Source organism: Heteronotia binoei, chromosome 19 (assembly GCF_032191835.1).
Source record: "Heteronotia binoei isolate CCM8104 ecotype False Entrance Well chromosome 19, APGP_CSIRO_Hbin_v1, whole genome shotgun sequence".
Classification (NCBI taxonomy): domain Eukaryota; kingdom Metazoa; phylum Chordata; class Lepidosauria; order Squamata; family Gekkonidae; genus Heteronotia; species Heteronotia binoei.
In genome coordinates this window covers 17,331,461-17,355,823 of record NC_083241.1, presented here as the reverse complement: position 1 = coordinate 17,355,823, position 24,363 = coordinate 17,331,461, and the positions used below count along the sequence as shown (strand labels likewise).

The following is a 24,363-nucleotide window of genomic DNA, read 5'->3' as shown; positions in this document are numbered from 1 at the left end:
GAAGGGAAGGAGATTGTAAGCCATTCTGAGACTCCAAGTGAAGGGTGGGGTATAAATCCAATATCCTCCTCCTCCTTCTGTAGTCATTTCCAGGTTATGGTTGAAATAACAGCCCTACAAAGTAGGCCAATAGTATTATCATCTAAGTAGTGCAGCTTGGAGCGGAAGGCTGTGGCTTGCCCTAAGACCACTTAATTAGTTTATGGGAGAGGCAAAACTTGAACTGGGAGCCGCTGGAATCACTGCTCATTTTCTTATCCCTTGTGTGATATTCTGCAGGGTCATTGTGATGATAATATATATCTCTAAGAAGATCACATTTATTCATAGAATTAATGGATGCTTTACTGCAGGGGTGGCCAACGGTAGATCTCCAGATTTTTTTTGCCTACAGCTCCCATCAGTCCCAGCCAGCATGGCCAATGGTTGGGGCTGATGGGAGTTGTAGGCAAAAAACATCTGGAGAGATACCATTGGCCATCCCTGCTTTAGTGGGTTGGTTAAGAAATAACTGACTTGTTACCTTAAGATGCTGGGCGGAGTTACAGTTGCTCTGAGATTCATGAGAAGCAGGATTTGTTCAGGTCAGCATTTGTGTGGGTATTTAAACTGTGTCCATTTTGTGCTAGTAATTTGCACACTGAGTCCTGGGGCATCCTCGCATGCCATGATAAAAGTGTGCAGCAAGAAACAAAGACAAGTTCCCGTGACACCAAAATGCCCCCCTATGGAGACAGTTTGCTGCATCGTTGTATCGTTCACTGTGCAGTTTTTGCTTCCTCCCCAGACGTGAATGATTCTGCCCTTCTTTCTTGCTTGGGCCTGGGTGAAGCATTCTTTCCATTCCTATGCAGATGGACACCTCCCCAGGCTGTCTGTTGTGCTCCTATGTGAGTTTCTGCTCTGGGATTAAGAGGCCTATCCTGAGCACTGATTTAGGCAGTGTCAGCTCTTCTGGGGATCATGGATCTTTTCCCGCTTTGAAATGAAATGTTTTCAGTTGTAAGCATGGATCCAATTTTAATTTAAAAAGGAGTGTGCTTCTGCTCTTGGGTGTTTGGGAGACACCTTGTTGTATCCTGTAACTTCATTGACTCTGTGCTTAGTGGAGGGTCGTTCCCCACCCCACCCCCCTACACACCATGTATTTTTAGTCCTCAGTTTTGTATTGGAGATGGATGCAGTAGCAGGAAGCAGAGCTTGTGAGTTCCTGGAATGCATGGCGAAGCAAGGACCGGATGACTTTTTGAAGACGTGAAAAAAGTCTGTTGCTCTCTCTGCGTGCCCCCTCCCCTTTTACACACATACCCACCCTGGGCAGTGACACTTACCAGAGGGGGTTGTAAACTTTGTCTAACCAGAAGGCCAAGAAGTCAAATTCCTCAGCTAATCAGCAAAACTCCATGGAGACCACACTCCCTCTGTTGGCCAGAGGGAAATTTGCGGGCACTTTGGCAATTCATTCAAATTTTGAATTGCTGTATTTGTTTTTGTTTTTTAACAAGATGGACCCCTGCATTAGAAAAGGAAGCAAACATGCTCCTTGAAATTGGATCCAGATAATTGTGTAATTGCAAAGGGCCACAATCCAGCTGCTAAAGCTTATCTTTCTAGTGTATTCTTTAAAAACCCATTCCATCCTCCAGAGAGCTCAAGATGGCATACATGGTTCTTCCTCATTTTAGCCACCCAACAGTCTTGTGAGGTGGGGGTCAGAAGGATCATTTATTTGGAACTTTTCAGATTTACAGGATTATGGTAGCCCTCCTGTGGCACCTCAGAACATCTCACAGGTGGGCTGTACTTGACTAACCCGCCCCCCCCCCATTTAGTTTTGCCACTGCTTTTGGAGTTCTTAACTCATGAATGTTGGACTTTGTGAGCTGTGTTGCTGCTTCTGCAGCTGTCTCGCTTCCCACTCTTTAGGGGCTACAGTGAAGAAGGAGCAGGAGACCAGCCAGAGAAGCAGCTGGGCCTTATGGATGACCAAGGAATAAAGGAATGGCTAAAGAGAAATGGGAAGATGGGTATTAGACAGATTCATGGGGGATAGGTCTTTTCTTGGTTACTAGCCATGGTAACTAAAGGGAACCTCCATGTTCAGAGGCAGTGAATTTCAGTGTGCCAGTTCCAGGGCTGGGGGGCTTAGCCTCTGTTGCTGGGCTTCCAGAGGACCTGGTTAGCTGCTGTATAGGACAGCATGCTGGACTAGGTGGACTTCTGATCTTACTAAAGAAGGGTTTTCTTATGTTCTTAGGTCCTGTTCTGATGCCATTTCATGGTACATATTGAATCTGAAACAGGGCCTTGTCAGGATACCTTAATAAACAGGCAAGCTCTTACAAGGGTGGAAGAGAGCTCCTGTCACAGAGGGTATGTTGTTCAATCCCTGGGTCTTCAACTCATGGGTTGGGTGTCAGACACTGGAAAAATACTGTAATGAAATGCTTAGCTTAAATGAATGTGATGAAATGCTTAGCTTAACTGACTCCATTTTCTAACCTATATTACTAAGCATGGGAAGAGACCTTGCATATCAAAGTAGGAGCATAGTATTTACTAACACTGGTGTGAATTCCTGTCCCGGGAACTAACAAAGGCAATTCTCCTTTGAAGATAAAATGCCTCCGGGGATGGCAGTTTAGCCATCCCTGTGAGATCAAGGACCGCAAAGAGATAAGAGAAAGTTACTGTGTGAAAAGTATCACTTTATACTAAGAATGCTTGGGAATGTAGTTTTGTTTAGAAACCTTTGATGTGCGATTCCTTAAAGTAACTCCTCACTAGCAAGAATGTATCAGTTCCAATCTTTCCACACTCAAACTATGAACTCTCAAATAAAGCCTTAAACTTTGTATCGAATGGAGTCTGGTTGATTTGAAGTTCCATTGTCTGACATTTTGGAACTGATCCAAGAACGGGTTTATCCGAACCAACAACTTTTAAGCTGGATGGCTGCAAAATTTCCGGATAATGGAGAACCTACCGAACCTGTGGAGGAGCCGAAGACCCCACCCGGTGTCACCATCATTCGACGGACAGGAGGGTCCCCGCTGCACTTCCAGACACTTTTCATTATCCCGCAAAAGTGGAAGCCGCGCACCTCAACCACCTTAATGGATGAGGCGGTGAGCCGTTACGAGAACATACTCATTAGAACGGACCCGGGGGGAATGGCACCTCGAGAAGGGAGGAGGCCGAGGAAGAACAGGGCCGAGGAGACGACCACGATCGAGAGGAGGGCAGAGTCCCGAGAGGGGAAGGAGGCCTCGAACAACTGAGGAACGAGATGCGAGGTTGGGTGAGGGAGCTCCGGAACAAGATCCAGGTCAACACGGTGCACATCGCCAGAGAGGTGCAACGGCAACTGGACCAGATGCGAACGCTGCCGCAACCCATGCCCACCCCACCAGCACCTCAGCCCGACCTGCCAGTGCCTCAACCCGACCCACCGGTGCCACAACCCGACCCGCCGGCACCCCCACTGGGGGAGCCAGTGGAACCGCCAGTTCTACCGGCACCAATGGGACCGCTGGTGCCTCCAGTACCAGCAGGGCCGTTGGTGCCACCGGTCCCAGCAGCACCACTTGCGTGGCCGGTTGGGCCCTTTGCCCCAAGACCGCCAGTTCCCGAGCCCTGGGATGGGGGCAGAGGCTGGGGCCTGGACATAACATTCGATGGCGACCCTGAAGAAGTGGAATACTTCACCATCCAGGGCAACAGCTATATGCATTATTGGGGGAACACATTCCCTGACGAACCCAGCCGAGTGGATTACCTTGGGTCGAAGCTGAAAGGAGCAGCCCAACGGTGGTACGTGAGCCTATATGAGAGCCGGGGCCCCGAGCTGACCAGCGTAGAGGGTTTCCTACAAGCGATGCTTCAGCAGTACGGAGACCCCCTCCAAGAAATGAGAGCTCTCACCACACTATGCGACTTGCAGCAGGGATCGAGGTCAGTGAGGGAGTACACGGCGGAATTCAGAGCCTACTGTGCCAAGGTTCGAGGCTGGAACGAGAGGATGAAGATCGAAGCCTACCAGCAGGGCCTCAATGCAAGCCTGCTGGATCGGGCCTTCCACCAAGCCCGTCCTACCACACTGGTGGGGTGGATGCAGCTAGCGGGAGAGGCTGAGACCAACATGAGGAACATCGCCCTACAATGACAGCAGCAGCAAGGGGTGAAGGGGGGACGAGAGGCTCGGCAAGGGACCAAAGCTGAACCAAGGAAGGCGCCAGCTCCAGGGGGGACCCCCAAGCCAGTGCAGAGCCGAAAGTGTTTCCGGTGTGGTGATCCAGGACATCTGCCAGCTAACTGTCCGGAGAAGCCTCGAGCCCCCCCCCCCTTAACCCAAAGCCGACAGCAGCGGGACTGAAGAAAACACCAGGGAAGCCCAAAGAGCCCAGTCGGGGCAGTGCCGCCGCTTCGCTTGCACTTGACGAGGATACTATAATTATCAACGACCCAGGCGTGGAGTCGTGGGAGCCAGAGCCAGCGGGGAACGGGAGCGACCTGCACTGAAAGGTGCCAGACGGCAGGTCGTGGATCTAACGGCACCATTACGGGTGAAAATAACCGGGGCCCTACTCTTTGTACCTTTGACTCTGTTGAACCCAAAACTCAAGCGGTTTATGCACGCCCGGGCCTTGATCGATTCGGGGTGCACCCACGAAATCATAACCCCGACTGGTAGATGCACTGGGGTTGTCTAGAACTCCCCTGCCCCACCCGATCCAATTCGAGCAAATGGACAGGATAGCCATGAGGGGAGAGCCATGCACAGAAGAGACCCAGGGGTTACCCGTGGGAATAGAGGAGCACTGGGAGGTGGAAGTCTTAGTCATCGCCCCCTCTTCCTCTTTTGATGTGGTGCTGGGGGTGGGCTGGCTCGCTTGACACCAGCTGGACATACAGTGGGGGGAGCAGACAGTAGACTTCACTGACTGAAGGTGCACCCACCACCATTGGCGGGAGAAATGCGGGCCGACCCCACCCCCTAAGAATGAAAAAATGTGCGTGTCGGTGGAAGAAGTCCGATCGATCCCAAAGGAGTATCGGGACTTGCGCAGGGTGTTTAGCGAGGAGGAAGCGGACGAGCTGCCGCCCCACTGTGACACTGACTGTGCGATCGAATTAATCCCGGGACAAAAGCAAAATTGTACTCAATGGGGTGGGCCGAAAAGGCAGAGTTAAGGAAGTTTATTGACAAGAACCTGAAACGGGGGTTCATTAGGCCAGCCACAGCCTCGCATGCCGCCCCGGTCCTCTTTAGGAAGAACGGGAGCCTCCGGCTTTGCACCGATTTTCACTGGATAAACGGGATTTCAATGTCTAACGCCTGCCCCATCCCGTTGATCAAAGACTTACTAAGCACAGTATCAGAAGGGTCCATTTTCACAAAACTAGATCTGAGAGATGCCTACTTCAGAGTGAGAATCAAGGAGAGGGATGAGTGGAAAATGGCATTTAACACACCCATGGAAAAGTTCGAATATTTGGTGATGCCATTTGGTCTACAAGGGGTCCTTGGTGTCTTTATGAACTTTATAAATGAAGTGCTCAGGGAATATCTGTACAAGGGGGTGGTGGTGTACCTGGATGACATCATTATCTATTCCAAAGATCTACCCTCCCATGTACAGCTAGTCAGGAAAGTACTCTCCACCCTGTATCAGCACAAACTGTATGCGAAGCTGTCTAAATGTGAATTCCACCAGACGGAACTTGATTACCTAGGATTCCGGGTGTCCAGGAAGGGGTTGGCGATGGACCCAGCCAAAATACAAGCGGTGTTAGACTGGGAACCCCCGAGGACACGTAGACAGCTTCAGTCCTTCCTCAGATTTGCAAATTTTTACAGGGGGTTCATTCAGGGGTTCGCCCAAGTGATGCTGCCCCTGACAGACTTACTCAAGACTAAGGGGAAGGGGCCGGAACCTGAGGCCCGACTGCCGTGGTCACCCAAATGCCAGGTGGCCTTTGACGTACTAAAAAAACTGTTCACTAGTGAACCGGTGCTCGCCCACCCGGACGAGCTAAAGCCCTTTGTGGTCCAATGTGACGCCTCCGATGTAGTCGGAGCCATATTGATGCAGAGGGACGACGAGGGGAGGTTGAAACCATGTGCTTATATCTCCCGAAAATTCTCACAAGAGCAGCGCAACTGGTCAGTCTGGGACAAAGAAGCATTTGCAGTAACGTTTGCCTTAAAAACCTGGCGGTCCTGGCTAGAAGGGGCGAGAGTGCCATTTGAAATCTGGACTGACCATAAAAATTTAGAGGCGCTCACTAGCCGATGGAAACTGACCGCCAAACAGATTCGGTGGGCGGGGTTCTTTGCAAAATTCGATTTCACCCTCCGGCACATTCCCGGCTCAAAAAATTTCTTGGCCGATGCATTATCTTGAGTGCCCCAACATGAGAGTCAGAGAGATGAAGTCATAGACTCTAGCATTCCCCCCTCAGCCGTCGCTGGGGGGGGGGGGTGACCACTCAATCTGGGAAGAAAACGGGAGAAGCGGAACCCTGGGGGGGGCAATAGACTGATTGAGGAAACTGAAAAGGAAGGGGACGGGAGACCGAAGGGGATTGTTAAAGGAGAGGGAGGTTTCTGGTACTACGAGGGGAAATTGTACGTGCCCAAAGCCCTCTGCCAGGAAGTACTGCAGCACTGTCACTGCAGCAAGCTGGCTGGCCACTTCGGCTACGTAAAAACGTTACATCTAGTAAATCGCCAGTTCTGGTGGCCGCAAATGAAGAAAGACATTTCCAAATTTGTAGGATCATGTCCCATTTGTATCATGGCAAAATGGAGGAGGGAGAACCTACGGGGCTTCTCCAACCCACTCCCACGGCCACGAGGCCCTGGTCAGTGGTGTTGATGGATTTTATAGTGGAGCTTCCGGCTTCACAAGGGAAAACAGTGATTTTGGTGGTGGTGGACATTTTTTCAAAACAGGCGCATTTCATTCCTTGCAAACAACTTCCCACCTCCAAGAAATTGGCTTATCTATTTTTTCAGCACATTGTTAGACTACACTCATTTCCAGACAAGGTCATTAGTGACTGCGGGCTGCAGTTCGTTGCCAACTTCTGGTGGGAGTTTTGCAAGGTGGCAGGCATAGAATGGGCTGAGTTCTGCCTATCATCCATAGACGGGCGGACAGACAGAACGTGTGAACAGCCTTCTCGAACAATATCTAAGATGCTATGTAAACTATCAGCAGTCGAATTGGGTGGAGTTGCTCCCGTTTGCAGAATATCGATACAACAACAGCCTGCACAGTTCCACCAAAGCGTTGCCATTTCAGATAGTGAATGGTTATGAAGGGAAGACCTTCCCATTGCTGCCCAGCCTTGAGGGAACAACGCCACCTACCTCCTGCCAACAGTAGTGGGAGGATATTAAGAAAGGCTGGGCAGCCATACCGGAGAATTTGGAAGTGGCCAAGAAAGACTATAAAACCTATTTTGATAAAAAAAAAACAAAAAACCACTCCCCGGAATGGGACTTCAAAGTGGGGGAGAGTGTGTTCCTATCCACCAAAAACCTACCTTTACCACAGACTTGCCGAAAGCTGGCATACAAATTTCTGGGTCCATTCAAAATAAAACGGGTGATAAAGTGACTGTAGAATTGGAACTTCCTAAAATGTTTAGTAAAATTCACCCTGTTTTCCATTGCAGCCTTCTTAGCAAAGATCCTGGAATTACGTCATGGCACCCTCGCCCTCAAGAGCCCACACCTATTCAAGTGAAGGGTCAGAGTCACCATGAGGTGCAGGAGGTGCTGGACTCAAAATTAAAAAGGGGGATATTGTACTACCTTGTCCGTTGGAAGTATTTTCCTCCAAGCTGTGATGAATGGGTCAAGTCATCAAACCTTCGGGCCCCCCTCCTTCTCAAAAGATTTTACCTACTGCACCCAGACAAACCCCGAGCAAGAGCTTAGGAGGGGCAGTATGTCAGACACTGGAAAAATACTGTAATGAAATGCTTAGCTTAAATGAATGTGATGAAATGCTTAGCTTAACTGACTCCATTTTCTAACCTATATTACTAACCATGGGAAGAGATCTTGCATATCAAAGTAGGAGCATAGTATTTACTAACACTGGTGTGAATTCCTGTCCCTGGAACTAACAAAGGCAATTCTCCTTTGAAGATAAAATGCCTCCGGGGATGGCAGTTTAGCCAATCCTGTGAGATCATGGACCGCAAAGAGATAAGAGAAAGTTACTGTGTGAAAAGTATCACTTTATACTAAGAATACTTGGGAATGTAGTTTTGTTTAGAAACCTTTGATGTGTAATTCCTTAAAGTAACTCCTCATTGGCAAGAATGTATCAGTTCCAATCTTTCCATGCTCAGAAACTATGAATTCTCAAATAAAGCCTTAAACTTTGTATCAAATGGAGTCTGGTTGATTTGAAGTTCCATTGTCTGACATTGGGATTGTCAGGTAGGCCCTGTTAGATCATGGGCCCATCTGGATTTGCCATTTTAGGGGCTCTTTTTGGAAGCCACTCATGTGCACTGAGCCATGGAGCCACACTCTTGTTGCTTTTTTGTACGCACGCTGATAGCAGCACATGAAGCTGCCTGATACGGAATCAAACCCTTGGTCCATCAAATTCATTTCTGTCTACTCAGACTGGCAGCAGCTCTCTGGAGTCTCAGGCAAAGGGTTTTAATAACACCTAGTACCTGGTCCTTTTTATGTGAGATGCTAGGACAGGGGTGTCAAACATGTGGTCTGGGAGCCAAATCAGGCCCCCGGAGGGCTCCTATCAGGCCCTCGAACAACTGGCTGTCATTTGCTTCCTTCTACCTATGTCTTGCTTCCTTCTGCATAACAGCTTGCTTTGCAAGGCTTGCTCAATTGCACAGGAGCTACAGAGCAAAGCCTCTATTTTCTTCATTGGCTGAGGCTCCTCCCCTGGGGAGGAAGGGGGGGAGGCAGAGCTTGTTTTTCCAAGCTCTCTCAGTTTCACAGCAGAGCTACTAAGCCAAGCCTCTCATCCTTCTATTGGCTGAGGCTCCCCCCCAGTCCCCTGGTGAAGGAAGGAAAGAGCCAGAGCTTCTTGCCCAGTTCTCTGGATCCCATGGGAGATCTCATTTATGTCAAATCCGTCCCTCTTAACAAATGAGTTTGACACCCCTGTGCTAGGGAATGAACTTGGGAACCTTCTGCATACAAAACAGAGGCTCTTTTTACTGAGCTGCAGCCCCTCCTCCAAAGGAGCAGGACAGCAAAGAGGCCACTGAGCAATGCAAACAATTCCTTTTTTACTACAGGCAGTTGTGTGGACACCATCTCCATCAGTTCCTGTCATATGACTGAGATGTCATGGGACTTCCTGCCTCATGCTTGCAGATTAGTGAGTACCCCCTGTTGCCACCTGGGGTTGAAAACAAGCCCTGGATCTGGAAAGGTCCAAGGCTTGTGTACGAACCAGTCTGATCTCATTCCCTTCTCTTTGGCTGACAGCTGTTCTGTGGTTCCTCTCTCCAGAATCACCTGCAAGTGATGCTCCTTTTCTTGGTGGCTGTGATCCTGCTGCAAACGGACAACAGCCTCTGCGACCTCCCTTTCTACAATGGCTTTTACTACAATCACGTCATGAATGACAAAGGAAATGGAAATGAGGAAAGTAAGTGTGAGCCAGCAAAGCATGCTACTCAGACTTGGGGAAGGAAAAGGTGTGCCACGTGAAGGTGTTCATGTCACTGTAAAACTGGAGATGTTTTATGTCTCTGCAAAAGTCTGTCTGGTGTTTTCTGAATCAAGAACGTATTTGGTTGAAACTGCACGTTTGGCATTCCGTTTTGTCCACAGAAGTAGAACCTCCAGATTCAGTGACTGTATACCTCTGACATGAGGGACCAGAAATTGTCCCATAGGTGTGAGCATTGCAGAGCTATCTGGGAGTTGCTATTGGCCTGCAGAAGTTGAGGAAACACTGTTGATAAATTTAAATGCAATAATGTCCTCTGATTTGTATGCAGTTGCTCTTTGTTTGTTATAGAGGGTTTAGGACAGTGTACAGCATCAATTAGACTACAAGGTTTTAAAATACAACATAAATAGTATTTTAAAAAAGTAAAAACAATACAGTGTAATGCGCATTTTCTAGTTCGTGATGGCCTACGTAAATTATTCTTCCTCTCAAGGGCAGGTCATGAACCAGACATGATGAAGGTCATAGTAAGACCGAGAGGTTGCTGTCCTCAACCATAGGTCTGGCGGAACATCAGTTTTTCATGCTCCGTGGAACTGAACTAAGTCCTGCAGGGCATGGATGTCACTAGGCAGAGAGTTCCACCAGGCTGGGGACCAGGCTCGTAGCCAAAAAATTCTAGTTGGGGGGGCCCATGGAAAATTTTTTTGAGTGGAGGGCCCCTCTGGTGGCCCCTGTTCTCTCCGCCGCCACTTTTCTGGCAGCCTGATCTCCCTGCTGCTCTGGCAGCCCCGCCCCCCTCCACGTGGCACCTCCCTCTCCCTCCCATCCACTCACCAACCCGGCGAAACCGTAAATTCCAACATTAATTAAAATATTCCATAAATTTTATACTTTATCAGGTTTAAAAGTTAATCTTAATAAATCTTTCATCATACCTATTAAAGTGGACAAAAAAAGTCCAGGAACATCTGCTTATTGAAAATCCATTTTGGTGGAGTGAGGCGCAGTGGAGATACTTGGGTATACAGATTCCGGTAAGGTTAGAGTTGAAGAAGCTGATTCATTGTAACTTTGATAACGGTATATAGATTTTAAATGGTATATGAAATTTTTACATAAAAAGGGCTTTTCACAGGCAGGCAGATTGATGATAATAAAAAGTTATATTATGCCCAAATATTTATTTATGTTCAGAGCTCTCCCCATCGCAATTTCACTTAAATACATAGATAAATGGCAGGCTTCACTTCTAGAATTTTTCTGCTCTTATAAGCCCCCAAGAGTCAATTCAAAAATTCTTTCTTGCCCCAGTATACAAGGGGGGTCTTAATTTTCCTATGAGGCATCATTTTTATCTTTCCTTATTAATATATTATCTAACCCTGAAGAAGATATGAATTGGCAACATATTAAAGAACATTATGGAAATCAGGGCACTATTCCAGAAATATTCTGGAATTTAGCAAAGAATAGAAGCCCCCAGAATGAATATTTAAAAGCCTCATTAAGAATTTGGGATAAATATAGGTTTGATTTGTTGCTGCTGACCACTAGATTTACTTGTTCTCTCAATTAACCTTGGTTCCCCCCAAGACAAGGGGTTTCTCCTTTCAGAAAATGGTACCAGAAAGGATATATAAGACTGACAGATTTTGTTTCAAATGGTCAAGTTATTTCGAAGGAGGAATTAGAGATGAAAATAGAACAAAAAATTTCCTGTTTGAATTATTATCAGATTAGACATTTGTTAGAGACCCTAGGAATAATTAGGTCACTGACTCCATTTGAAATACTCTTAAAGCATTGGGATAAACAACACAAAGGACTTTTATCTAAACTGTATAAATTATTGGTTACCTGCAGAAGAAGACCCAGCAAATGCTATGAAAGCTTGGATGAAGGATTGTGAAGGTAGATTATATGTAGAGGACTGGGAAGTTTTAACTCCAAAATATCTACAATTAAATTTAATGCTTTTAAAATATTATACAGATGGTATTTTACCTGTGAGACTTTCTCAATTTTATAAAGGGGTAAAAAATAAATGTTGAAAGGACTATGGACAAGTAGCATACACTGTTTCTGGTGTTGCCCAGTAATTAACATTTTTTGGAATGAGGTGCTTTCTCAAATAGCAATAGTTGGAATACAAATCAGTAGAAACCCAGAGACCATCCTTCTTAAGTAAGTCAAACGAATAAGTTAGATAAACAAAATAAGTCATGGTTTCAATATTATTAGCAATCGCTAAGATAGAAAATGCACATAAATAGACAGAAAAAAGGGTCCAGGTTGGAGGAATGGTATAACGCTATTTGGAATCATTTTGTGTTTGGTAAATTAGATCTCTCTTCAGGGTTACAAAATTTAGTTCCTTATCAGAAAAAAATTCAGTCAGTCTGGTTTCTGATAGTTCTTCTTCTTCTTCGAGAGAGAAATTCTGTCATCTAATATTTTGTTTCAGCAGCTTATGTTTGTTTTTTTTAAAAAGGATAAATTACTTTTAAATAATAGATGTACAATGAACAGGGGAATAATGGAGTATCAAATTAAGGGGGGAAATTTTTGCTTAGGGTTTTAGAATGGTTGCAATTTTGTTTCATATTTTATATTATTCTTTGTGTTACTAATTGTATCTTTTGTGTTGTTAATGTTTCAAATAAAATTGGAATATTTTTTTTTTTAAAAAACGGGCTCTTGGGGCTCTTTCAAGACGCCCCCGCCAATCACCGGGAAAAGCTGCGCAGAGGCTGGCATTGCCTACACCGGCTTTCCGGCGTGCTCAGCGTGTTCTACGCTGGGATGGCCAATGCTGAACTTGCTGAGTGTGCAGGAAAGCTGCTGTAGGAAGCGCCGACCTTGGCGCGGCTTTTCCTGGGGCAGACTGAAAGTGGCAGCCCTGCAGGTACTTTAGCCCCAGACCATTAAGGGCTTTAAAGGTTAGTACCAAAACCTTGAAGTGGATCTGGTACTCAACCTGGAGCCAGTGCAGCTGTAAGCACCTGTGCTGCTGCAATCTCAATAAACAGTAATTTCCAGATCAGCCTCAAGGGCAACCCCACATAGAATGAGTTACAGTAATCCAATCTCAAGGTGACCATTTCATGGAACATTGTGGGGAGGTCTGGGCTAGAGAGGAAGGACGGGGGCTATTTGCCTGACCTGGCACAGGTGGAAAAATGCCAGCCTGGCAACATTTGCAGCCTGGGTCTCCATAGATAAAGAGGAGCTCAGGAGCACACTCAAGTTCTTGATGGTCAGTGCTGGTGTCAGTGGCGCCCCGTCGAGCAATGGGAGTTGACACCCCAACCTTGGGTCACCTCCCCCAAGTCACAGGACCTCCATCTTTGATGGATTCAGTCTGAACTGGCTCTGTTTCAACCATCCAGCCACAACCTCCGACCCCCCAGCCAAAACAGATGTGGCAGCAGCCAGTTGGCTGTCAATCAACAGATACAGCTGGGTATCATCAGTATACTGGTGGCAGCCCAGACCAAAACACTGCACCAGCTGGGCAAGAGGGTGCATATAGACGTTAAACAGTGTTGGAGAGAGGACTGCCCCTTGGGGCACCCTGCACACTAGGGGGTGTTGGGGCAACACCCTCTTTCCTAGCACCACTCTCTGTCCATGGCCTTGGAGGAATGACATAAGCCACTGCGAGGCTACTCTACAGACTCCTCTGTGAGCAAGGCAGTGGGCCAACTAGTCATAGTCGACCATGTTGCATGCTGCTGTCAGGTCAGCAACAGCAATGCCAACCTGCCTTGGTCCAGCTGTCTGCAGATGTTATCTGTGAGGGTGACCAGCACCGACTCCATCCCATGGCCAGGGCAGAAGCTAGACTGGAATGGGGCTAGGGATGATGGACCCCTAGGAGCTGTTTGGCCACTGCTCTCTCAGTTACGTTGCCCAGAAATGATAGATTCAGGACTGGGCAATAACTGGCTGGATGCACTGGATCCAAAGATGACTTCTTCAAGAGTGCTGTTTTTGGTATTTATCAAAATACCAAATAGGGAGCAAGTGTGGAACAGCTTGTGCAGTGGATGCTAACTGCAAAATTGGGGTGGGGGAGGAGTTGTTGCAGTATTAGGGAGATTATGGGAGTTTAGTATAATTCTTGATAGCTGCTATTAAGAGTTATGATATACTCCCCCAATATCCCAAATTTTCAAATAAACCCTCAAATTTACATTGAATATCCACTGCACAAATTTTTCCTCCGGCTTCCCAGTCGCTTTTTTTTTCCATTTAAATTTTATTAATTTTTCAACACATATTAAACAAGTATATCTTACAGTTAGAGCAAAAGTATTTAGAAATAAATCAGTTTTTCATACAAACTGTTATTTGGTATATGTTCTTTTTGTAACAGATATCACTATAAACCATGGTTCTACAACTTTTTTTCCCATATTTTTCTAGAGAACAGTTAGATGTCATAAATGTCATTTTTGTAAATATAAAATATTCCCATATTTTGGCTATCCACATTTGTATTGTCGGTGCTTTGTCTTCCTTCCATTTTAATGCGATTAATGATTTAGCTATATTAAACTAATTATCTTTTTTTGAATAATATCTTTTTTTGATTTATCAATATCCAATGTTTCCCAGAAGTCCAAAAGAATTGCTTCAGGCTTCTGAGTCACTTACTGGTGCTATCTCTCCCTCTATAGGTGATAGTTAGGTACTACAGATACTACATGTGTCGGCATATCCTGAGCATTGGGACAGGACCTAGGTATACACTACATTGTTCAGCTCTCTTTCTGCATTGTTTACCCCTGCTCCTGCTGCCCCAGATGTGTTCTCAGCAATGTTCCCTCTAAGCAGCAGTCTTGTGAGCAAAAATTCTACTTTGTGAGCTACTAGTATTAAAGTTGTGATCTACTGCATCAATTATTGCGCTCTGGGGTCATCCTTCCTGAGCTAAGACAAAAATGTGCATGCTGGAGGCTAAAAATCTGTGAGCTAGCTCACACTAACTCAGCTTAGAGGAAACACTGGTTCTCAGGCATGCAGGGTCCATATTGGGAATGGGGGGTGGGGAAGATATCTAAGCCTGTTAGGGAAGGGCTGTGAGTGACACAGCATCTGCTTGGCATGTAGAAGCTCCCAGGTGCAATCTGTAGTATCTCCAGTTATAAAGGACCAGAAAGTCAATGATGTCTGTGCTTAATCATGTGCGTAAAAACTTTCTGAGGTCACCATAATATGATAGTAACTTGACAGCACTTTAAACACACACAGTGGGTGATGTGAAAGACCTCCACGGAGACTTTGGAATGCTGCTGCCAGTCTGAGTAGACAATAAAGGCTTTGACTGACCAATAACCTGAATCAGTATAAGGCAGCATATTCATATTCACACCTCTCCCCAATTTTCTCAGGGAGCTGCAGTTTGCCTCCTTGGGGGGAATATATGTGTCCTCATGGTCTACAAATAGGATTTAGGTAAAAAGGTAAAGGTAGTCCCCTGTGCAAGCATTGAGTTGTTACCAACCCACGGAGTAACGTCACATCACAGTGTTTTCTTGGCAGACTTTTTTTACGGGGTAGTTTGCCATTGCCTTCCCCAGCCAGCTATACTTTACCCCCAGCAAGCTGGGTACTCATTTTACCGAAGGCTGAGTCAACCTTGAGCCAGCTAACTGAACCCAGCTTCTGCCAAGATTGAACTCAGGTTGTGAGCGGAGCTTGGACTGCAGTACTGTAGTAGGTGTCAAAATTACCCATGTCTGCCCTGGTAGCTGCTGCCAGTCAGAGATTAAACAAGACTGAGCTGGATGCATCAGTGGAATGGGAGCCACTGTGTTAAGAGTATCTTGTCTTCAAAGTATCAAGTTCTGCTCCAGTGATGCAGTGTCCCAGCTCCAGTGACAAAGTGTCTGGAACAGGGGAATTAAACAGGCAAGTTTAGCAGACATGCAAGAAGAGGGCAAGTGGCACCTTTTAATATATCTGTATCTAGGTTTTAATGTAAACTTCTATCAAAAAAGGGTTAAAATAGTAAGGAGAGCAAATAGTTAAAAATACCTTTAGGTATACCAACATTTGGTAATTTTTCATAAAGCCTTTTATCCACTTTAAACCTTTCTAAGATTTGTAAATAAGAAAACCATTGGCAGGTATATCCTTCTGTTATCAGACCTTACAAAGATCTAATGCCAGCAGGGGTTGGGGGCTGTCCAGTGTATTGCTAAATTACACTGAATGTAACATGTATGACTGTCTGGCTGCTGGACAGAAGTCATGGGTGGATGCTTGGTGCAAGGAACTCCTGGTTCTCAGGGAACGAGTTCACACCCTCATAGCCAAGATGGCTCACCTGGAGAAGCAGAGGCACAAATAGCACTCTTGGGGACTTGCTGATGTGTCCCACTCCAAGAATGGCAGTCTTGCTGCTTTCAGGGAGCATGATGGTCAAGGGGAACAGGGCACCATGCTGAAGAAATGGAAGATATCCCCTCAGAAGGGACCCTTTCTACAGTTGGCAAACAGGTATCCTTTCGCACCAAGGAACCATCCCTGGGCAGGGAGGGAGAAGGACTTTTGGTGGTTGATGATTTGAACCTTAGGCATGTAGATAGATGGGTACTGACCATGGTGTGAAGGTAGAGGAAGTTATGCATGGTCTTGATAGGCTGGTATATAGTGCTGGAGAGGAGCCAGTGGTTATGTTACATATTGGCACCAATAATGTGGGGAAATATAGTCATGTGGTCCTGGAGGAAAAATTTAGGTTGCTAGGCAGAAGACACAAGATCAGGATCTCCAAGATAGGCTTTTCAGAAGTGCTACCTAGTCCATGCGCAGGGCCAGCTAGACAAGCACAAATTAGGAGTCATAATGTGTGGATGAAGCAATGTATAGGGAGGAAAGGTTTCGGTTTGTTAAGTATTGGGATGCTTTTTGGAACAAGCAGGACTTATACAAAAGAGACGGCCTCCACTTGTCCTGAGAAGGAACTAGGCTGCAGGTGCTTTTGAATAAAAAAGGCGGCAGAGCAGTTTTTAAACTAAATATTGGGAGAAAGCTGACAGGAGATGAAATGTCTCTGGTTAGGGATGGCTCATCTCTAAGAGGTGAAGGGGTAGCTGTTACTGTGTGAGGGGGAAGTGGATTAGGACTGGCCACTGAGAGGGTGACAAATAATATCGACTTCCTGACAAGATCTAGAGGCCACAGGAGGATGGTTGCAGGCCTAAATGTCTGGGAAATTATAGATGTTTATATACAAATGCTAGAAGTGTCTGAGGTAAATGGAGGATCTGGGATGCTTCTTGTCAGAAGAGAACATAGACATTGTAGGGATTTCAGAAACTTAGTAGGATGAGGATAATTAGTGGGATGCAGTGATTTCTGGATATAAATTATATTGAGAGGATAAGGAAGGAAGGGTTGAAGGTGGAGTGGCTGTGTTATGTCAGAGAGGATATACAGTCCTGTAAGATTGAGAATGTAAGAGAAATAGTTTTGTTTACAGAAATGCTGTGGGTGGAAATAGTGTGCCCAAAAGAAAGCTTAACTCTGGGAATTTGTTGTTGCTTACCAGATTAAAGGTTAGAGGATGATTTAAAAACAGCAAAAGAATTAAAGAAAGCTAGAGAAAATAACTCTGTCATAATAGGTGATTTTAACCACCTACTCATTTATTGGGTCAATATGTGTTCATGTCAAGAGAAAGAAACTGGATTTCTAGATACACTCAATGACTGTGCCATGGAGCAGATGGTCACAGAACCTACCAGGGGGGAGGAGATCCTAGACCTGGTGAGTGATGTAAATGTGATACTACCAGTTGGGAACAGTGACCATAATGCTGTTAAGTTTGGCATTTATGTAAATAGGGAGTACTCCAAAACACCAACACCACCAAATTCAACTTAGAAGGGGTAATTTCTCTCAAATGAGGTGGCTAGTGAAGAAAAAACTGAAAGGAAAGGTAAGGAAGTTCAAATCCCTTTGAGAAGCTTGGATACTATTCAAATTACAATCCTGGGGGGGGGGGGGGGGTCAGAAAAAATGAACTTAACTTGAATTGAGGTGATGAGAGAGGAGGTCCTATGCCTGGCTGACAAATTAAAAACTGACAGATCACCAAGCCCAGATGATATACATCCAAGAGTTCTGAAGAAACTCAAATGTGAACTTGTGAATCTCCTGACAAAAATATGCAATCTATCACTAAAATCTGCCTCCATTCCTGAGGACTGGAAGGTAGCTAAAGTAACCCCATCTTTTAAAAAGGTTTCAGAGGAGATTCTATGAGATCCAGGAAATGACAGACCAGTCAGTCTAATGTAGATATTGGGTAAGTTGGTGGAATCCATTATTAAAGACAGTATTGTTTTGTTCAGCCACATTGATGAACAAAAGCTAAAAAAGAATCAGCATAGATGCTGTAAGAGAAGATCTTGTCTCATTAACCTTTTAGTTTTTTCAAGGAGGTGAACAAACGTGGACAAAGGTGACCCAGTAGATGTTGTTTTCTTAGACTTCTGGAAAGCTTTGGATAAAGTTCCTCATCAAAGGCTCCTAAGTAAACTTGGCGGTCCTGAGATAAGAGGACAAGTCCACTTGTGAATTAAAAACTGGTTCCTTAACAGGAAACAAGGAATGAGTATAAATGGACAGTTTTCACTGTGGAAGGTGGTAAGCAGTGGGGTACCGCAGGGCTTGGTTCTAGGTTTGGAGCTTTTTAACTTGTTAATTAATGATTTGGAGTTGGGGATGTGCAGTGAAGTGGCTAGGTTTGTGCATGACACTAAGCTGCTCAGGACAGTGAGAACCAGAGAGGACTGTGAGGTGCTCCAGAGGGATCTGTCAAGGCTGGGTGAGTGGGTGTCATCATGGCAAATGAGGTTCAGGGTGGACAAATTCAGAATAATGCACATTGGAGCCAAAACTCCTTACTATAAATGTGCACTTATGGGGTTTGAACTGGCGGTAACTGACTAGGAGAGAGATCTTGGGAGTCATGGTAGATAACTCCCTGAAAATGTCAACTCGGTGTGCAGCTGCAATAAAAAAGGCAAATGCTATGCTGGGAATTATTAAGAAGGGGGTTGAAAACAAATCAGCCAGTATCTTAATGCCCCTGTATCTTAATGTCCCCATGGTGTGGTCTCATTTGGAATATTGTGTACAGTTCTGGTTACTGCACCTCACCTTTTGCCTACAACTCCCATCAGCCCCAGCCAGCATGGCCAATGGCTGGGGCTGATGGGAGTTGTAGGCAAAAATAACATCTGGAGAGCTACCGTTGGCCATCTTTGAGTTACTAAAATGATTAGAGGATGGAACACCTTCCCTATGAGGAGGGGTTAAAAAAGTTAGGCCTCTTTAGCTTGGAGAAATGACTACTGAGAGGTGACATGACAGAGGTTTTCAAAATTATGCATGGGATAGAGAAGGTAGACAAGTACTTTTCTTCCTTTCTCACAATACAAAAACTCATGGGCACTCAGTGAAATTAACGAGCAGTAGGTTTAGAACAGATAAAAGGAAGTACTTACGGAATTCACATGGAATTCACTGCTGCAGGAAGTGGTGGCAGCTACAAGCATAGATAGATTCAAGAGGGGATTGGATTAACATATGGAGCAGAGGTCCGTCTGTGGCTATTATCCACAGGGTATAGAGGGAACACTATGTCTGGGGCAGTGATTCTCTATATTCTTGGTACTTGGGGGGCAATGGGTGGAAGGCTTCTGGAGATCTGGCCCTGTGGGTGGACCTCCTAATGGCACCTGAGTTTTGGTCACTGTATGACACAGAGTGTTGGACTGCCTGGGCCATTGACCTAATCCAACACAGTTGCTTGCCTGAGTCCAGAGAATGCTGGCCTATATGGCACGGTGGCATGATTCAGCCTGTAAGATGACTTCATCCATGGTGATACTAATCCCTTCTTTCTCTCCCTACCAGTTCACTTCAATGGCGTAAAGCTGGTGGTAGAAACTCCAGGTGACCCCATCTTCACCCACCGTGGGGCCAATGTCACGCTCTCCTGCCACTACCACTATGATCCGCAACTGGTCAAGTCCCGTAAGATCCGCATCAAGTGGTCCAAGCTGCGGGAGGACAGCACCAAAGACAAGGACGTGCTGGTGGCTGCTGGCCTGAACCACCGCAGCTTTGGTGACTTCAACGGGCGCGCTCACCTGCAGCAGGACAGCCCTGGAGATGTGTCCCTGGTGATCCATGACCTGCGCTTGCACGATCGTGGCAAGTACCGCTGCGAGGTCATTGATGGACTGGAAGACGAGAGTGGGATTGTGGATCTCGAGCTGCAAGGTGAGGGGGAAGTGCTGTGAGGGGAAACTGAGCCTTGCATCGAGAAAGGCTGGGCTCTTCTGCCTCGGGTGCAGGGCAGTCAATTAAATCAATGATGGCCAAAGATAATCCAGAAGGCTCACCCCTTAACAGGTGGAGAATCTACTCAGCCCCATCTCTGGTTTCTAAAATAAATGCTAAACATTGCTCATATTCTTCATATTAAAGTAGAGCTAGTTCTGTACATGTGAATTGTGTTACATTTCTTTCCATAAAACATAGGCACCTTGCAAGTAGAAAGCTAACTCATCAAAAAGTAGGCTGGACAGATGTCCTTTTTTGTAAGTTGATGGTTGTTTTCTAACTGGCGAGGTTTTTTTAAAAAAAAATGTGGAGGGATTTCAGCAACAGCATGCCCAGCCTGCATTTGAAGTGGCACAATCTGCTGTACCAACTTAGGATTCTACCACCATATTCAGCTGAATTTAACATATCTCCTTGCATCCTTAAGGACTGGTAACACAGTCTCTTACCGCCTCTTTTTAAAGTGGAAGCTGAAATTCTCAGGGATTTTATATCCACTACCAAATTCTGCAATTTGGTTGTGGGAGTGGTGCGGAATGCAGACAGCTTTTTTCTAAGTAGTGCCCATGATTTCTGACTTTACACTGTAGCCTCTTCTCAGATGCCAGCAAGAAGGGGAACCATATAAGGAAATGCCTTCTCTCATACTCCTGATTCAGTCTCATGTTTTCTTGCAGGCGGTTGGGGGGGGGGCAGGCGGGGGAGAACAAGGAGACCCAGAAGAGCCACTGCTGCTCAGAGTAGACAAGACTGACCTTGATAAACCAATGCTTTGATTCAGTATTAAGGTGGCTTCATGGGTTCATACAAATTTAGTGTGTTCAGACATCACCTGAAGCTGTGGTTTAATCAACCTGAAGTATAGTTATAGTTCATTAAACATGGCTCTTGAACCATCATTTAACTGTGTAGTCCAGGGGTGGCCAAACTGTGACTCAGGAGCCATATGTGGCTCTTTCACACATGCTGTGTGGCTCTCAAAGCCCCCACCGCCTTGTTGGCCAACTTGGAGAAGGCATTGGTCTCTTTAAATCACTTCTCCAAGCCAAGCCAGCCAGTGGCTTGAAGAATACATTTAAAGTTAAAGTATCCTTCCTTCCTTCCTTCCTTCCTTCCTTCCTTCCTTCCTTCCTTCCTTCCTTCCTTCCTTCCTTCCTTCCTTCCTTCCTTCCTTCCTTCCTTCCTTCCTTCCTTCCTTCCTTCCTTCCTTCCTTCCTCCCTCCCTCCCTCCCTCCCTCCCTCCCTCCCTCCCTCAACATCTGGCATTCATGTCTTTCAGCTTTTAAACATCTGGTGTTCATTCTATGTGGCTCTTATGTTAAGCAACTTTGGCCACCGCTGCTGTAGTCTTATGCATACATCCTGGCTTGCTCTCTGGCACCGTGCTCTCCTGCTACAAGTGAAGGCACTGAAACCAGGATTTGAGTGATCATCTGCAAGCTTGGGTCCTAATTTTACAACTAGCAATGTTTAAGCCAGAGTTTCATTTTAGGTCTGAACTGAGGCTATTCTTTCTGGCCGGCAGGTGTCACCATTAGTCTACACCATTATTTATGTTCACAGCTATTCCTTCTGTCTGAACCAGATGACAAAGACACACATTCTGTATGTTTATGATGTGGACAATCTGGCATGTGATTGTTCTGAATTGCTCAAGATTGTGTGGCTGCAAATCTTTCCCCACTAAATAGATCAAGATCCCATTGAGGCCCACTCCCTGGCAGCTCCAGTGAAAGGATCTTTGGTATCAGGATCTTCCTCTGCCTTGGACTAGTAGGATTAGAGAATAGTGAGTGGGGAAGGATATTGACGTTTCTGGATTTAACTGCCTATTGAAGGTTGCTATGCTCCTAAATGGCTGCTGGTGATTTTTCTTGCCCCTGCGGCCTGCAGTGGTTGAATGAGTCTGTAACTTCTGCATATGCGGCACAGTGTATTGTGTTTGCTGCATGTGTCTCTCTGAAGTATAGAGACAGAAACACAGAGAGAGGTCAGAGACTCAGCAGTTTAGATTCCAGATTCCTCAGTGATTCCAGTGCAAGGTGGTGGAGAGAGTCAGGGAGACCTGGTTTCAAATCCTGTCTCAGCTGCAAAGTTCACCGTTTGACTGTGGGCCAAAATGCATACTATGTTAAAATTCCATGATTGGTTCTCCCATTGTGTAGTTTGGCCCTCTCCATAAGAGGAAGGAAGAATGTATCTTTTCCTCGTTGCTCTGTATTCCCCAATAAATATTCAATAAATATTGCCATTGAAAGTATTACCCATTAGTAGGAAAGAAAGACAGGCACACTAAGAAATTAAGGCAAGCCATTTCAATGGCATGGTGGTTTGATTCAGTGTGCTGGGAAGCAGTGTGTGTGAGCAAGATCTTGGGGTATGGGTGGACCATAAGTTACATTTCAGCAGTCAGTGTGATGCAGTGACAAAAAAGGCGAATGCAGTCTTGGAGTGTATCAACAGAGGCATAACATCTAAATCACAAGATGTCGTAGCCCTGCTGTATACTGCATTGGTCAGGCCAGACCTGGAGTCTTGTGTGCAGTTCTGGAGGCCTCACTCCAAGAAGGATGTGGACAGGGTGGAGCAGGTGCAGAGGAGAGCGACAGGGATGATCAGGGGCCTGGAGACCGGGCCTTATGAGGAAAGGCTGAGGGACTTGGGAATGTTCAGTCTAGCAAGAGGAAGGTGAGGGAGGGACAGGATTGCTCTGTTGAAGTATTCGAAGGGCTGTCACTTAGAGGAGGGCAGGGAGCTGTTCCTGTCGGCAGCAGAGGAGAGGAAGAACTCACAAGAATGAGTTTAAATTAAGGGTGGGAAGGTGCTGGCTGGATATTAGGAAAAACTTTTTTTGCAGTAAGAGTAATTCAGCAATGGAATCAGCTCCCTTGGGAGGTGGTGGGCTCCCCCTCACTGACCGTCTTTAAGCAGCAGTTGGACAAGCACTTGTCAGGGATACTCTAGTCCAGGGGTGGCCAACGGTAGCTCTCCAGATGTTTTTTGCCTACAACTCCCATCAGCCCCAGCCAGCATGACCAATGGCTGGGGCTGATGGGTTGTAGGCAAAAAACATCTGGAGAGCTACCGTTGGCCACCCCTGCTCTAGGCTGATCCTGCACTGAGCAGGGATGTTGCCTAGGTTGCCTGTGTGGCCCCTTCTCACTCTGTGGTTCTATAATGAAGGAAGTGGAGCCTCTCTGTTTGTGGGGATTGTAGATTTAACCATAGCATGGGTCCAATCCATATTGGCTGCTTTTTAGACCCACACAAGGTGTCTGGAGATCTAGTTGCAGAACTTTACATGTAGCTTCTCTTGTCAGTTTAACCTACCTCATAGAATCATTCTGGGGATAAAATGAGGTCAAATCATATTGCCCTCTGGTCTTTGGGGAGGCTGCTGAGCCTGATGAGAACCACTGTGGTGTGCTGTTGGACTGAAGTGTTGAATTAGGACCTGGGAGACCCAGGTTTGAATCCCTGCTATTTCATGGAAGCTTGCTGGGTGACCTTGGGCCAGTCATATGCTCTCAGTCTAACCCACCTCCCAGGGTGGGCGAGAGGATGAAGCAGGAGAATTATGCTTTGGTCCCCATTAGGGAGAAAAAAGGGGGGGACAAAATAAATGAAGTAAATTAAATAATTGATTGCCGAAGAGTAACTACACCAACAAACTGTTGCCCTTGAGCCTTATTGAACATTAGGATGAAAGAGGAAGCAAACCTTCTAGGCCCTCCTTTGCTAACTAATCACGCCTTTTCTTCTATCCCGCAGGGGTTGTTTTCCCTTACCAGCCTCACCGCGGCCGCTACATGCTCAATTTCCATGAGGCCAAGAGGACCTGTGAAGAGCAGGATGCCGTAATTGCCTCCTTTGAACAGCTCTTCAAGTCGTGGGAGGAAGGCCTGGACTGGTGTAATGCAGGGTGGCTGGCAGACGGCACGGTCCAGTACCCCATCACTCTGTCCCGGGAGCCCTGTGGTGGAAGGGGGATGGCCCCTGGGATCCGGAGCTATGGAGAGCGCCACAAGAGCCTGCATCATTTTGATGTCTTCTGTTTCTCCTCTTATCTGAAAGGTGAGTCTCAATGCCCTGATTAGCAGCAAATTGACAGATGTTTAGATGAGAGGAAGGTGGTCTTTGGCTGATGCTCTGTACAGGCATCCTGTGTTCTCTGGCTGGTATGGTCTCTTCCCAAAGAGTTTGGAGAGCTCAGCGGCAGAGCATCCGCTTTGCATGCTGAAGGTTCCAGGTACAATCCCTGGCATCTCTAGCTGTCACACTTTCAGGCAGAAAAAGTAGGTTGGCTCCGGAG

The 24,363-nt window shown here is 46.2% G+C and overlaps 1 protein-coding gene across 1 annotated transcript in view; it reads left to right on the top strand.

Annotated features, from left to right (window-relative positions):
- Window positions 1-24,363, top strand: part of HAPLN3 (hyaluronan and proteoglycan link protein 3) — a 34,713-nt gene that overhangs the window by 5,733 nt on the left and 4,617 nt on the right. Inside the window, exons 2-5 of the mRNA XM_060260215.1 lie at window positions 9,298-9,380; window positions 9,515-9,653; window positions 19,620-19,988; window positions 23,823-24,125. Of these exons, the coding sequence (XP_060116198.1) occupies window positions 9,336-9,380; window positions 9,515-9,653; window positions 19,620-19,988; window positions 23,823-24,125 (856 nt within the window). The 5' untranslated portion in view covers window positions 9,298-9,335. The remainder of the gene's footprint in view (window positions 1-9,297; window positions 9,381-9,514; window positions 9,654-19,619; window positions 19,989-23,822; window positions 24,126-24,363) is intronic.